The 17,270-nt window shown below is 42.0% G+C and overlaps 1 protein-coding gene across 1 annotated transcript in view; it reads left to right on the top strand.

Moving 5' to 3' along the window:
- The window catches only part of LOC147011567 (neuronal growth regulator 1-like), a 28,997-nt gene extending 23,499 nt beyond the window's left edge, over positions 1-5,498 (top strand). The window contains exon 7 of the mRNA XM_085857042.1: positions 2,269-5,498. Coding sequence (XP_085713168.1) covers positions 2,269-2,355 — 87 coding nt within the window. The 3' untranslated portion in view covers positions 2,356-5,498. The remainder of the gene's footprint in view (positions 1-2,268) is intronic.
- Positions 5,499-17,270: the final 11,772 nt, after the last annotated feature.

The raw sequence follows: 17,270 nt of genomic DNA, 5'->3' as shown, positions 1-17,270 counted from the left end.
ACGCTACAGGGTCGATCACCAAATTGTCGATTTACCTAATTTTTCACGTGGACAGACTAACGAGAGGTTGTACCTCAATGGGACCTGCTCGGAAACGAGCCACTTTAAGCAGCTCTCTCCGTTTGCGATTGCTGAACGGTTTATTATCGCCAAGCCCCATTGGACCCAATTATCTTATCGGTGTTAAAAAAACAGCTATTTTTTCCGAACGCATCATGGCAGTTTAATGGCAGAAAAGGACACAACGAGCAGGTTAACATTCAAACAATGGGGGTATTTATTTTATATGCATGCAGTCAATGAAGCAATGGGGGGGGGATGGGGACAAGACACGAGCAAAAAGACCTACAGCCATTGTTTCCTCAGTATGTACATGCACTTATTACAATTCTACTTAAAGGACAAGGCGCCACAGACTTCCATACAAAAACCCCAGAAAAGAAAAGGGAGAACTGAGCCCGTAGGCCTTTAATGTTCCTCGGAGCTTGGGAGACTGAAGGAGCTCCGTGAGGCCGTGCAGTTTACCTGGCACCCTCGTGGTGACTCGCTGGGCCCTGGTTTAGTGACCATCGGTGTCTCTGCCCGACTTCACTGCCCTTGAGCTCCACCTCCAAACTCGACTGGACTGTCCACCTCCGAACTCGACTCTCGTACTGAGCCCGAACTCCACTCGAACTCAGTTGGTATCCTCCGACGCGACTCCACCAACTCCACTCACTCCGGACTCCAACACTCAACTCTGGCGCTCTTCACACCGATTCGCCAAGGAGACCAACGAGAGAGACTCTCTCATCAGCTCGCCAACTGCCCACTCTCTTTTCGGCATTCGAACGCAGCCCTTTATCGCCCGGGGCGTTCACCCCTCCCTTCTCGGTATGCGGGGGAAAATTCCAGGAGAGTTCTTGGGTTTTCATACGTTTAGTAACCGTCAATTCTGTTTACCTGTTCCAGAATATTTGGGGCGGGAGTTGTCGAGTTGTTCTCTCTTCGGAGTATTTGGTTATTGTTAACCGTTGCTTTTGTTTGTAGAGGAGGGTCGCTGTGTTGTGGAGATTGACGAGGTTGTTGATATGTCGTTGTTGCAGTGTGGTTGGCGCTGTGGTGGGGATGGCGTGGTTGTTGAGATATCGTTGTGTTGGTGGAGGTGGCATGGTTGTAGTGGTGTTTGTTGGCGTTTTGGAGAAGGTGGTGAGGAGATGAGTGTTTAAAATAAAGATAGAAAAGAATAACACTACCTCAAGATTCACAGCCCGTTATACCTTGGTGGGGAAATATAACCTGGAACACACACTTACCGACATAACTGATCTCTGGGAAACCTGAATGGTGTACTGTGAATTTCCACAACCATAACTATATATATATATATATATATATATATATATATATATATATATATATATATATATATATATATATATATATATATATATATATATATATATATATATATATATGAATACACACACACTCGGTGAATGCATCCGGTGTTACCCGAGTTCTTTTTGAATGAATTTAATCTTTTGTTCATCGCTCTGACGCGAGCCCATTATCAGTTCCCTCTTGGGTCACGGCAGTCATCGCTGAAGGGGGTTGGTGAGGGGGAAACACCCCACCCTCCTGGCCGAGGGGCCTCGCCACCTAGCCTATAACCTTCCCAGGACACGTCCTGACATTTTTGGGTTCATAGGTTTCCTCCTATCTTTCACCATTCAGGAGATTAGCGCGTGCGAACAAACAAACAAAAACTTCAAATTATATTTTAGATATAGAGTACAGATGTAGAAAGTGGTGAAGGAGTGGGAGGTGGGCAAGGGTGGAATGGGAGGGGGGAGATTTTGACAAAGAAAATTAAATTGGAAAAAGAATGAAACATAAGAAGGTGGAGAGATAATGAGGGTACCGATGACAAAGGAGGTTGATAGGACAAAAGAGATCCGTATTATCCCTTTTCTTTTTCTTCTCTGGGTCTTTTGTCCTGCCAACCCCTTTTTCCACACCCTCATTTTCTCTCTCCATTTCTTTCTTCCATTCTTTTTCTCTTTAATTTTGAAATGTCTGGTGATGGAGGTAGAAACTCATTTCCCTAATTCCTGTTCATTATGTCTCATAAAAGATATTCCATTGACATGTGTATCCAAATATTACACATTAATGGTTTGACACAGATCGTTTTTATCATTTTTTAAAACTGAAACCTTTTTAATCATTTTATCATTTTTGATCTTAAAATAATCAATTTTCAAAACTCTTGTATCCATGCAACAGGACCAGAGCAACGATAAGACTTACATGATGCTGGCAAAGACTTCCAAGGTCTCCGATTCCCAGGTGTATGAGACAATTGTGATTTAGATCTCCCCCTCATCCACATGTTTCTCTCAATTTTCATTTACTCAACCTGCCCTTCTGGCACAATGTCCAGATTTTCTCTCCCTTTTCCCTGGATTTATTTTCATTTTTTCTTCTCTTTGTCGCTTTTGCCAACACTTATAATTTATAAGTCATGTGATCATTGCTCTAACCACTTGAGGTTGAGTGTGAATCAGTCTGAACTATTTCTAGTCTTCAGGAAGACTTGGTCATGTTCAGAATCACACCATCAGCCTATTGGAATCGGAGTGCATGATCTAACGGAATTCCACTGAGTGTTGTTTGGGAGTATGAAACTACCTTTTCTGACACTTGTGAAACCAGGTGGGAAAAGTCAACCTGGAAAATGTGGGATCCCCCATGAGCATTGAGCAAGCATTTAAACCCCAAGAAATATACTGAACTATTGGTATTTGCTCAAAATATAATGTGGTTATTTACTATCGATCTGTGAAAATATGAATGATATAGTGGTAATCATGCCTGATGTTACAATCAGAGTTCACCGATTTGGAACTTTATTAACCTGCCCCAGGACATTTGCCTTTAGTTGCAATTTCAATACCAATGAATCATGAATGGGTTGTACTTGAATCTTATTTTGATCTTTCTCAGGACACAAATGGGAAGCTGTTCTCAGCAGGTAGTGGTTCAATGATCCAAATAATTTGATTTGAAGCCAGGGCCATGAGATGCAGTTTTAAAAGTAATGTCACAATATGGCGGTACTGTCGCGAGATGTTGGATTTGGAGATTTGCTTTCGGATATGAAAAGTTGAGCAGAAAAGATTTGAGCAGATGAAGAGCAGGAGACGTTTGTAGGTAAGATTGTCATCACCAAATCCAGAAGGGAGGAATTTCCATTGGGAGAAATCTGGGTCAGATAGTTCACAGACTGAATCAGTCCCATGGAGTCACAGAAGTGATTTGCTGAAGTGTCATGGCTGGTGAGAAAGGTACCAACACCCAGCCAATTCGCATGGTGACAATTGATATCACCTCGGCCAAAGGTTCTCATTTTTTAATTGATTATTGATGTAAAGTGCAACACTGCCGCTGGGGTGGGGAGTTCAGGCCGATCAAAACAAAGGAGGCAACAGCCAGGGAGAGACACTGTTGTTGTTTCATGTGCGGCTTCTGGCTGCTGGTTACATCATTATCTGGAAATGTGGTTGTGCCGCTGAATCATTGCCCCTGTTTCCAATAAGATGGTACTCATTTGGCTGACCTCAAACAGGATGACTGGCTGAGTCAACCCACCTGGTGTTAATTCAACTGGAAGACAGGGGCTCAATCTCGAGACCGTACAAGATCTTAAGCCAGCCACCTTAATCATGAAGCCATCACCAAGCTTGGGAGAGTCACGAAGGACTCAAGAACATGCTGTTTGAGGAAAAGATTCTGTTGATGTCCAGTATATCAGTGGTGGCCTGGATTGAGAGATTTGTCAGGTTGAAGCAGTGACCTCAGAGACAACACAATGAGGGACAGGGGAGGAGGTGATGGGACGGTGCAGAATGGGATTGGAGGATAATGTTTGTGAGGGCAGCTTGAAGGGTGGAGTGATTGGAAGATTTGAGTGGGTGGGGTTAAGGTGAGCTTTGAGAGAGAGAGGTGTGAGGAGGGGTGCAGAAAGGAAGGACATGAAGCTTTGGGGTTGTGGGGTGAGGGGGCATGTGAAGAGAGGGGACATGAAGTGGGGGGATTCTGATTCCAAATTCTCAAATTAGACAAACGTATATAAAGATCATGAGATGGGAGGTAAGTATTTTTATTGAAGTCATGGAGAAAAGTGGTGCTGTAGTTGTTGGTGGATAGTTGGTGGACTAAACGCTGAGCTGACGGGCAGGATTTAAACCCAGTGACAAAGACCTACACATCGAGTCCTCCTCATGGATAAGTAAGGAAAGTTATGCATTTTAAAATGTTTTGAAGTGGTTTCAAAGGAAGATGTTAGAAGGGTTTAAATATTCAAAGAAGATTAAGTTTGGAGATATTGAGAAAAGGTAGAAAAAATAATTGAAAACAGGAAATTAAGGCATAAGGAAATTCACATGGAATGAGATCATTGTGGAGCGGAAAAAGTTTTTTTTTGAAGCAATGAGTGGAAAGAGAACAAAGATGAGAAGAAGAAAGCATAATATTTGAGAATAGAGATAAAACGAGGAATTCTGAGACAAAGAACAGAACTTTCACAGCTGCTATCTGAGTAGTCCACTTTGAACAACACGAAAATGAATTCGACAAATACAGTACAACAATGTACAGTTTAACTCGGAAAGTTGGATGGAAACACAATCGGCAACACAGGGATGAAGATAACAAAAAGCACGAATATTCTGGTTCGGAAAGTTTGGATTTAATGAAGTGGAAGAGATAGCTGTACATCCAACGAACACGTGCAAAAATCCGCCAAAGCAGAAGTTAACATTCGGAACGGGAAGGGAATCACAATTATTAGCTCCCAATACATCTTTGACACGTTCCCGGTCGCTTCAACAAAGATATGGTATTCCATTGCCAGACATTTACTCATGCCATAACTTGGCTACATTTCCACCAATCTCGTTCCCCATCACCATCTTACTATAAGATCACAATTACTACAAGATCAACATTAATCTTGTGCTATATCTACAACATTACAACACAGCAGACTGACAGACGTTTTAAAAGAACATCAAGGCAGATTTCCAAAGGTTAGGATATTAAAAATGGGGTCAAAAGGGATGTAAATTTTAAACATAACACTGGGAGAGGGAGACGATGTTTACCTTTTACATATGCGACACCTTTCTCATATCATTAACTAATTACGTCACTCTTTCACTATTACATTTAGTGACAAAATAATTGCACGATAAGAAGCACTATTAATCCCAAAAAGCTATTTCCTCATGAATATTATCTCTAAGTATGTTTTGCTTCAATTATAACATGCTATGAATGAAACAAAATATTATAATCATGTTTACATATTCTGATGATTGAATGATTTGCAATACCTTCTGGCATTTATCTTACTTCCTACTTTTCTGAACGTTTATAAATTGTAATAAATACTAAACTGATAAATATAAAGGATGTTCTGAGTGGTGTTTTTGAAAAGAGAATTAAAAATAAAAGGAGAGATTTTATAAAATGTTTCAGAATCTGAATATATCATTAACTATACATCTCAACAGGTGATTACATCATACCGCAATAAGAACACGGCTTCACTAAAATAACCTCCAAAATTGAAAACAAACAACAACAACAACAACAACAACAACAACAAATGGATGCATGTCAAAGAGATTTAAAAATCCAAAATGTCAAAACAACAAGAAAAAGATTTGTGAGGTGCTGGAGCTACACTTTGGATAACCTGTTGGAGTTCCCATCTGAACTTTGTGTCATACTTATTCCTAGAGTGAAGGAATCAAGTGACCAACAGGTTTTATTCGTTCAAAATCTCGAAGGCACATTCGATGCAGCCTTCCCACACTCCTCCCTGCCTCTTCTCTCCGACCAGGCCCTCTCTGTGCACTGTCACCCCCAAGCGTCAACTCTATAGAAAACACCACATCCCCCTTCTTTCGCCAAATATATACCATAATAGTGGACGACAACGTATTGCAGTGAACTGGAAGATGAAATGTACTAATGACATGTCTAAAGACGACGATGGTTCACGAGTGGTATTTGACGATGTAGATTGTTTCAGAAGTCAAGGATAACTGCACCGACATTGAATTCACTACCATTTCAAAATATGACCGAAAACAAGATTTATCATTCCTGGAGTTGAGTAAGTAATCCTACTCATTTCGATATTTTCTAATCTATAATTAATTTGTTGTCCGTCTAAACATTTCTTAGAGTAAATCGACCCCACTGAGTTCGAATATGCAGTCCGTTTTCACCTAGGAAGTTCAGAAGTGTACGGATTCGCATCTCACCATACCCTAATTTTTCAATCAATAGAATTACAAACTATTAGAATATTTCGTCTCATTTACCAAATACCACTATCATCTCCGCCTCTTTTGCTGTCTCCACTCCCGCCTGAACTTATTTCTAGCCGGCCCAGCATCCAGTGTTTCAGATTCAATGATTCACGAAAAAATATGTTAGTTATTTACTTAGTTATTATTTTAAATTAGAGTATGGTGAGATGCGAATCCGTCCACTTCTGAACTTCCTCGGTGAAATGGACTGCATATTCGAATTCATTGGGGTCGATTTACTCTAAGAAATGTTTAGACGGACAACAAATTAATTATAGACCAGAAAATATCAAAATGAGTAGGATTAGTTACTCAACTCCAGTTATGATAAATCTTGTTTTCGGTCATATTTTCGAAATGGTGGGGAATTCAATGTCAGTGCAGTCATTTCTTAGAGTAAATCGACCCCATAGAGTTCGAAAATGCACTCCATTTCCACTTTGGAGATCCAGAAGTAGCCGTAGTCGTACCTGACCATACCCTAATGCATTCAAGTCATGAGACTAAAAGTCGTCATATGGAGCGACCTCTAAATCACCTCCGATGAAGCTAAGCAAATTTATGCACGTTATTGGATCACATTAGAATAATTTTAAGCTTGTGGAGCAACATTCTATTTTTCGACTTTTTTGGACCACCCTAATATATAAATATATATATATATATATATAAATATATATATATATATATATATATATATATATATATATATATATATATATATATATATATATATATCCCTGTGTGTCGTAAGAGGCGACCAGGGTTGCGTCAGGAAGGGCATCCGATGTAAAACATGTGCCAAATCACTATGTGGATCATACGGATGATCCGCTGTGGCGACCCCAAACGGGAGCAGCCGAAAGAAGAAGAAGAAGAAGAAGAAGAAGAAGAAGATATATATATATATATATATATATATATATATATATATATATATATATATATATATATATATATATATATATATATCCTTTTTGGCTCAATCGCTCAATGGTGAAGAATCAATTTTAAAATTCTCAAATCTGGATCCAGATTCTGATCTTTACCAAAATAAGATCAATTAGTCCTCGTCACACACCCATGTCCACCAAGTTTCATCCGAATGCATCCACAACCTTTTAAGATATCATGCAATATCGTTTTTAGACCCATCTCTCAATGGTGAAGAATCAGTTAACAATTAAATAATTATCGTATCCAGATCCGGATCTTCACCAAAATTTAATCAGTTCGTCCTTGTTACACACCAAGTTTTCTCCGAATCCGCCCATAACCTTTTGATATATTGTGATATATATCATTTTTGGCCCAATCTCTCAATGGTGAAGAATCACAAAAAAAATTCTGTTATCTGGATCCGGATTTGAATCTTCAACAAAATTGAAGCAATTTGTCCTTGTCACACACCCAATCTGTTCACCAAGTTTATTACGAATCCATCCATTACCTTTTGAAATATTGTGCTATATAGCATTTTTGACCATATCTTCCAATGATGAAGAATCACAAATTCTCAGATCCGGACCTGGATTCGGATCATCACCAAAATGAAGTGTTCCTGTCCTTGGCCAGTCAACTACATGCACAAAAAAAATTCAGAACGATTGCTTGAAAGCTGAGACCAAAAATCGTGTGACAATCAGACAAACAGACAAACAGACAGATGAAAAATCACTCATAGAGTGACACTTGGCGAAACGGAACGACACTCGGCAGAGCACATACCTCTGCCAGGCTGAATCGTTTACAATTTGTATGGAACTGATAGGTCGGATCTGAATCTGGACCTTTCAGGTCAGGTATGGGAGCATGTGCCAGAACAGCGCGTCGCTGCGTCCACTTTCCGCCGGTACTCCAGGGGCCTCCGTCTGGCCATCCGCCAGGCAGATGCCAGGCCCATCCCCATCTCCTTGAGATGATGGTCAACCTGTTGCAACCATGAGGCACGTGGTCGACCCACTGGCCTCCTCCACTCATGAGACTCCCTCGCTGAGAGAATCTGGTGAGCAGGATCAGAGTCAGGAAAACGAGCCACATGTCCATACAGCCGCAACTGACGCTCACGGACTATGCAGGTAACAAATCTCATCTGAGTCTCTCTCAGCAACCGCTCGTTGGACACAAAATCCGACCAGCGATAGCCAAGGATTCTCCGAAGAGACCTGGTACCAAAGGAATTAAGTCTCCGTCTCAGATCCTTGGTCAGAGTCCAAGTCTCGCACCCATAGAGCAAGACTGGAAGTACCAAGGACCTGAAGACTCGGACTTTCGTCCTCCCGCACAGGTACCGGCAGTGCCACACCCCATGATCCAGTGAATCCATGACTCCCCAGGCCCGACCCAGACGTCTATTGACCTCTGACTCGCAGCCAGCAGAGACATGAATATCACTGCCAAGGTAAGTGAATCTCTCCACGACCTCAACATCCTCACCACAAACAGACACAGACAGGACAGCAGCATCCAAGATGTCACCGAAAGCCTGGATCTTAGTTTTGACCCAAGAAACCCATAATCCCAACAGCTCCGACTCCTCATTCAGCACCTCGAGGGCCCCCAAGAGGATGTCTAAAGTCTCCGCAAAGATGACTGCATCATCTGCAAAGTCAAGGTCCGAGATCTTGACATTCCCAAATGACGCACCGCAACTTGATCTCTCCGACATCCTCCCTAGAATCCAGTCCATACAAGCAACCTTTACCAAAATTTACCAAAATTTACCAAAACCTTTACCAAAATCGAATTGGCATGTTCTTGTCACTTAACTAACTCTTCCACCTCGCTTTGTCATAACTCGTCCAGAACTTTTTAAGATCTCATGCGATACAAGGTTTTTGGCTCCATCTCAGTGGTGAAAAATCACTCAAAAAATTCTCATCCGGATCCGTTTCGAATCATCACCACAATTTAATCAATTCGTTCTTGTCATACTCGGAAACTGTCCACAAACTTTCTGCGGAATCCATCCATAATCTTTAGAGATTTTGTGCTATATATAGTTTAGGCCCTATTTCTCAATGGTGAAGAATCACTTGAAAAATTCTCGAATCCAGATTCAGATTTTCATCAAAATCGAAACCTTTAGTCCTTATCACACACGCAACAAGTCCACCAAGTTTCAGCCGAATCCGTCACAACTTTTTCAGATATCATGCAATATCGTTTTTAGCCCCATCTCTCAATGGTGAAGAATCACTTAAAAATTAAATCATTGTCGTTTCTGGATCCGGATTCGGATCCTCACCAAAATTGAAAAGAGTTGTCCTTGTCACACACCCAACATGTCCCCAAGTTTCGTCCGAATCCATACATAACCTTTTGAGATATTGAGTGATATATCATTTTTGGCCCGATCTCTCAATGGTGAAGAATCACTTTAAAAATTCTCAAATCCGGATAAAGATTCGGATCTTCGCCAAGATACAATCAATTCGGCCTCGTCACACACCCATGTCCACCAAGTTTCATTTGAATCCATCCACAACTTTTTAGATATCATGCAATATCGTTTTTAGACCCATTTCTTAATTGCGAAAAATCATTTAAAAAGTTCTCAGATGTGGATCCGGATTCGGATCTTCATCAAAATTGAATCATTTCTTCCACGTGGCATTCCCAACCTGTCCACTAAGTTTCGTCTGAATCCATCCATAATCTTTTCAGATATTGTGCTATATATCGTTTTTAGCCCGATTTCTCAATGGTGAAGAATCACTTGAATTCTCAGATCCGGATCTGTATTCAGATCATCGCCAAACTTGAGCATTGCTGTTCTTGGCCGGTCAAATACATACACAAATAATTTCAGAACGATTGCTTAAAAACTGTGCCCAAAAATCGTGTGACAGACAGACAGACAGACAAAGACAGAAAACATACATGGCAAAAAGTTTCGCCAAGTAACAAACAGGCAAATGCGACAGACAAACATCGTGAAAAAATTTTTCCATGCAATAACAGACCAGACCAACCATATGTTTGCGAATCTTAAGTTTTGCAAGTAACAAACAGGAGTGAATACATAACCTCCATTCACCTTGAGTGGTGGAGGGAGTAATGGCTGTTGGGAGGAATGAAAGGTAGGGGAGTACACGTAGGATGGAGAGAAGCAAAATCTCATGAAGGAAAAACTGGAAATTTGGAAGGTGGGCTCGGAGGTGGATGGTGGGGTTAAACAGTGGTATAAAAAAAAACATGGTTTTGGATTGGGGATGAGTTGAGATGGTGGTAAACACCTGTTTTGAAGACTTGGAGGGAAGAATGAGTTTGAAGAGAATGTGGAAGTTGGTTCCAGGTGAGAAAAATGAGGAATGAGTTAGTGAAGGTGAGCTGTGATTCTGGATTTTGAGAGTTTCACCAGAAGTGGGTTGATGGTGGACCCATGCATCCTGGAGAAACCTATGGGAGGGGGACAGAACATGGAAAGAGCAGAGGGTGAAAGACCAGAAAGTAGATGGCAGAACACAAAGAGATCACTGGCCTGTCTTCAAAAGTGAAGTGGTAGGTCATGCACTGTGCTTCATAGCAGGATTTTGAAGGCTTTGGATTCCATACCGTCACACTGCTTACGGTGTATGGCAAGTGTGCCATACATGAGGAGAGAGCAGTACTCCATGAATCTGCAGATTGAGGACTTGTTGGTGGATAAAGCCTAAGTCACATTTGGCTCGGCGGCCGTAGGGTCTACAAAGTCTACGGCCACTAGCAATTATAGGGCGGCCGCAGTATTTCCACGGTCACACAATGTAGCAGTCACATATGTTTTTATTTTTCGGGGAGCCACACGGGGTATTTAGAAATTGTGGAGACCGAAAACGTGGGGTTGCCGTACGGTCTTTGATTTGATGTTCCACGGTGATCTTAGGGTGTTCCTGCGGCGGCCATATAATTTTCAAGGCAGATGCAAGGTGCCCGCAAGGTGACCGTAGGGGGCCTGCAGGGGGGCCCTAAGGCAAACGTGCGGTCAGGCGGACGGTAACGAGTGGGTTCTTTTTTTTTTTCTTTTTTTACCAGTTCTTTTGTTTCGGCTTGTCGAATTGCTACGGCGAATGTAGAAATGAAAAAAGTTATAACTCCGCGCTATAATTCCACGGCGACCCTATGGCCTGTAAAATATAGCCATATGACGTAGGGCCACCCTGAGGCCACCTCAGAAACACTGCGGCTGCCGCACGTTTCTGTCAATTCAGAGGGCGTATGGCCTCCGTATCCTCGCTGTAGAGCAAATGTGACTTCGGCCTAACGAGTGGGTGTATATACCAGTTCTTTTTTACTGAAATAAAAATATACCAGTTCGGAATATACCATTAAGAGTAAAGGTGCCCGTCTTCGACAGGCGTCACTGGCAACATATGGTAAAAGACAGATAGCATGAATTTATTTTAAACAATATATTATATCATTTTTATCCATTGATTATCATTCAGGTTTTCCCCTTCGACTGTCCCACAGTAGCTCCACTTCGATGACATTACCATGTAGTTTAGTGAGTTCCGGAGGATCCATAGAGCGCCTTAAAATTGCAGGGCACCCTGCTTTAAAGTGATCCAAAAGGCCGGATCAGTTTCGTCTATATATTTATATCTTGTAGATTTTAGCTGGCCGGATCAGTTTCGTCTCCGTATTCATATGTTGTAGAATTTAGCTGATTCTGAAACTGTTAACAGCATGTCGATCGGATGGTTCTGTGATTTTCTATGGTAGTAAACAGAAGTACGACTTCAGCCTGTACGCCACTATGAGGAGACCCGATGACCTAATATTTCACAAGAAACTAAAAACTCACAAAATTTGAAGATATTTTAAATAAATAATTTATTATAATAAAAATTAAATATCATTTTTATCCATCGATAATATGAATTGTTCTGTAAAGCTATAGTTCTCCTGGGATCTGCGCATCCATCCACAATCTATGTTCTAATGAAGTGCAGTAGGAATAATAAAAAGTCGGATGAACATGAACTGTTTAACTACCATAATCATCAAAACGAATTTTGAGGGGCCTCTTAAGGAAGACAATAATATCATTACTACATATGTCAAAGCTTGTTTCATTTCATGCAGGAACAAAAATCTGATGGTGGAACAAAAAAAGGGGCGTGCCAAAATATTAATATAAATTTCCTTTCATGCAGTAACAAAAATCTGATGTTGGAACAAAAAAGGGGTGTGCCGAAATATTAATATAGATAATCATCAAAACGAATTTTGAGGAGCCTCTTAAGGAAGACAATAATATCATTACTATCTAATATGTCAAAACTTGTTTCATTTCATGCAGTAACAAAAATCTGATGGTGGAACAAAAAAAGGGGCTTGCTGAAATATTAATATAATTTCATTTCATGCACTAACAAAAATCTGATGGTGGAACAAAAAAGGGGTGTGCCGAAATATTAATATAGATAATCATCAAAACGAATTTTGAGGAGCCTCTTAAGGAAGACAATAATATCATTACTATCTAATATGTCAAAACTTGTTTCATTTCATGCAGTAACAAAAATCTGATGGTGGAACAAAAAAAGGGGCGTGCCAAAATATTAACATAGATGTATAACTGAATATACTATAACTATAATATATACATTACTGAATATACCAGTTCGGAATATAGGCAAACACCTATACTCCGATCTCTAGCGGTAGTGCACGGTCAACGCACGGTCGACGCAGACTGCAACGGAGGCCGTAGGTAGGATGCACGGCGTGTGTAGGGGAACCGTGCGTCGACCCTGCGTTGCCCGCAGGTAGTCACACAGACCACAAGGCCACCATACGTTGAACACAGGGACGCCTTAGGACTACCCTACGGAGACCGTGGAAATAGTGCAGCCGCCGTAATTTTTTGGGGATTGGCAAAATTCATTTTTCATTGATAAGAGCCTACGGCAGCCGCAAGAATAATGCAAGACCACCGTACGCCCTACGTACGGTCGACGTGGAACACATCTACGTCATGGCTACGGCTTGTCGAATTCTACGGCCAACCTAGAAATTGAAAAAAGTTATAACTCCATGCTTTAATTCCACGGCGACCCCTACGGCCTGTAAAAGATAGCCATACGGCATAGGGTCGCCCTGAGGCCACCTCAGAAACTCTGCGGCCGCCGCTCCTTTCTGTCAATTCAAGGGGGGGTACGACCGCCATATCCTAGCCGTAGAGCAAATGTAACTTCAGCCAAAGAGTTCAGGTGTCCCAAGTAAGGACTTTGCACGATGGAGGATGTCCAGTCAGTGACTGGCTTTGGAGGCCATTTGATAGAGATGTTTAATTAATATATAATAAAGAGTATTGTATAGACAAAATAGAATAGACAGAAGAGTTTTTCAGCAGAACACACAGTGAAAGGATCAGTGGCCATAGCCTTAGTCAATAAGAGAATAATTAAGATGGTAATAAGGTCAGGATTCTTTACTCAGAGAGGACTTTATGCATGGAGTACATTCGCTGGGAAGGAAGGAGTATCATAAATAGAATTTAGTTTAAAGTGTAATTATATGAATACCGAGAAACATTGTGGATAGAGGGGTACATGGGTACTGACTGAAAAGAGCAGTAAGTGGCTTCATTAGGAATGGTTGGGTGATTGCATGTCAGGTCAGGTCAGGTATGGGAGCATGCACCGGAGCAGCGCGTCGCTGCGTCCTCTTTCCGCCGGTGCTCCAGGGGCCTCCGTCTGGCCATCCCCCAGGCAGATGTCTGGCCCATCCCCATCTCCTTGAGATGCTGATCAACCTGCTGCATCCACAAAGCACGTGGAGAGTCCTTGCTGAAACCCTCACTGAGAGAATTTGGTGAGCAGGATCTGCGTCAGGAAAATGAGCCACATGTCCATACAGCCGCAGGTAACGCTTACGGACTATGCAGGTAACAAATCTCATTTGAGTCTCTCTCAGCAACTGCTCGTTGGGCACATAGTCCGACCAGCGAGAGCCAAGGATTCTCCAAAGAGACCTGGTACCAAAGGAATTAAGTATCCATCTCGGATCCCTGGTCAGAGTCCAAGTGTCACATCCGTAGAGCAAGACTGGAAGCACCAAGGACCTGAAGACTCAGGCTTTCGGCACCATACCCCATGATCCAGTGAATCCATGACTCCCCAGGCCGGACCAAGACGTCTATTGACCGCTGGCTCAAAAAATGCGGAGACATGAATATCACTGCCAAGGTAAGTGAATATCTTCGTGACTTTTTAAATGTGGAAATCACCCTAAACAAGTCATAAGGCCTCCATGGCAAGTTGGAGGTGACAAATAACGTGTTGGTGGGATTCGAAAGCTGGTTTTTATTTTTTAAATTTGTTTTTACCAAACGTGGTTAAAACATTGTTTGAGATGTTGTCAGTGACACAAAATACACCAGAATACTGAGATAGTTGTTTATTGACGAGGTGGTCTTGTAGCTGTTCATAACTCATTTCAAATGTTCACTTAACATCCCAGTCTAAGTCTGGACTCGTCGCAACGATCGTGAAGCACCAAACGAGCGGAGATCAACGAAACTGACATGGCCACGACATGACGGACGAGTCACTTCATGTGACCGTGCTCGGCATTGTATTCACAACAGGCTTTCTTGGCCTTTCCGATGAGATCTCTCGAAGGATCCAACTTATGACCCAGGGTGAGGGGAAGAGGAGGTGGTTGGGGGTTTTACAGAAGGAGTTGGTTTTGCAGATGACTTCATTTGACAAGCACCCTCGACAATCGATCTTGTTCTTGGGAACTTGTGAGACGATACTTTCCTCTTCGGCATTACTGTGAGGCAGGACAAGTATACGTGCTGAACTAATGTAAACTGAAGGTAAAATGTTGGCTCCCCGTCTGCCTTTCTCATCAACGACACAAGCTTGGTGTTGGCTTTAAGGTTAAGGTGGCTGTCTTAAGACATTAGTGTCTTGAGTTTGAGCCCCTATTGTTCTGTTGAACTAACACAAGGTGGGTAATCTCAGCCTGTCATCCTTCTGAGGTCGGAAAAATGAGTACAAGCTTACTGGTAACAGGGGCACTGCATCAGCGGCACAACCGCGCTTCCAGAAAAATGATGCAACCAGGAGACACAGGCTGCATACGAAACAACGTAAACGATATCTCATGGCACCAATTACCATTCCAAATTGAAACGGTAATAAACATCGATGAAATGGGATACTGCCCTCCAGCCAATGGAATATGATGGGATACTGCACTGTACTCAAACCTGTAACTCCGTTGGTCCTTGTTCTAAATTGGTGTTTTGTGTCCTATTAGATAATTTTTTATTACGATTTGAATTTTGTAATTTGTGGACACCTTATATATGGAAGAAAACAATCCGAATCGAATCAAATCTCCAAAGTAATGATAAATATCACCAAGAAATGCAAGAGCAAATTGGAAAGCACAAGTTCGATTGATTCGTGGTGACGGCAATATGGCCGATGTGATTGGAAGTGATGTGTTGCGTGAGGAATCCTGGAGGACGTTGATGTGGCCTTCAGTGTGAGAAAGCCCATGACGTCACACAGCCAATTGACACAAGATGACGAGAGCGATAACTTGCAATTCCACGGCAGGTCGCCACAGGTCTATCAGTGTGTACGTCAATCCTTGTGATTGGAATGGAAGTAAAACAATACATTTTAAAATTGATCAGACTTTCCATAAAATATGGGGTTTGACCACACCAACACGGGTCTGCGGGTTTTCAGAAACAAAAGAGGTCAAATCCGTAAAATCCGGGTCACTTCCCATGTATGATAAAGCCACTCAAGGTAAGGGGCTAAGGGAAGGTTGAATAAAGATAAGGATAAAGCAAAACAAAAAACAAAAATAAAGAAGAAAAAAAACAAGAAAACATCCAAAACACAGAAAGTTGCAGAAGTCAAGTGAAATGAGATGAAACCTCAAAGATATAGGAAATATAAAGGCAGGAGATTTCAATGAACTTGATTCTGGGTTCGGGTAAGACCACAACATCCTCACCACAGACAGGTCCAGAGAAGATAGCAGCATCCAAGATGTCATTGAAATCCTGGATCTTAGTTATCTCGAAGAAAACCTGTAATCCCAGTGGCTCTGACGCCTCATTCATCACCTCGAGGGCCCCCAAAAGGATAGCTACAGTCTCCCCAAATGTTACTGCATCATATGTGAAATCAAGGTCAGAGAACTTGACATTCCCAAATGATGCACCCCAGCTTGATCTCTCCAACATCCTCCTCAGAATCCAGTCCATACAAGCACTGAAAAGTGTGGGGGCCAGTACACACCCCTGATGAACTCCAATAACATCTGGAAATAAGTCGGAGATGGAACCACCACATCTCACAGCACTCTCAGTACCAGAGTATAGTTTAGACATCAGATTGATCAGTTTCGGTGGCACTCCACGAAGACTAAGAATCCACCAGAGGGCATCACAATTCACTGAATCAAATGCTTTGTGGAGATCAACATGGGCTGCAAGCATCCCCTGCTGAAACTCTCATCTGCTTTTGGCGAGTACCCAAAGAGCAAAGATACTGTCAATCATTGACTTCTTTGGTGTCCAGCCTGACTGCTCTCGTCATTGGTCCGAAAGCAGATGGTGGCGAACCCTATCAAGGATTATCCAAGCAAAATTCTTGCCTGACACTGACAGCAGTCACCCCTCAGTAGTTTTTGCAGTCCTGGCAATCACCCTTCCCTTTCCAAAGAGGGAAAACAAGGTCCCTCTTCCAGTCAGTTGGGATGATGACTGTGCTCCAAACAGAGTACAGAACTGCATGCAACGACTCGAGTGCAGCAATTCCACCAGACTTGAGAAGTTCAGCATGGATGCCACAGATCCCAGAAGCTTCACCCCATTTCAACCGGTTAACCGCAGCCTGTGTTTCCACAAATTGGATGACACCTCAACACCACGCTGACAACCAC

The sequence above is a fragment of the Eptatretus burgeri genome, chromosome 15 (assembly GCF_056783735.1).
Source record: "Eptatretus burgeri isolate ZD-2024b chromosome 15, Ebu_testis_v1, whole genome shotgun sequence".
Lineage (NCBI taxonomy): Eukaryota > Metazoa > Chordata > Myxini > Myxiniformes > Myxinidae > Eptatretus > Eptatretus burgeri.
Note: the sequence above shows the minus strand (reverse complement) of the source record. Positions and strands in the feature narration are given on the sequence as shown.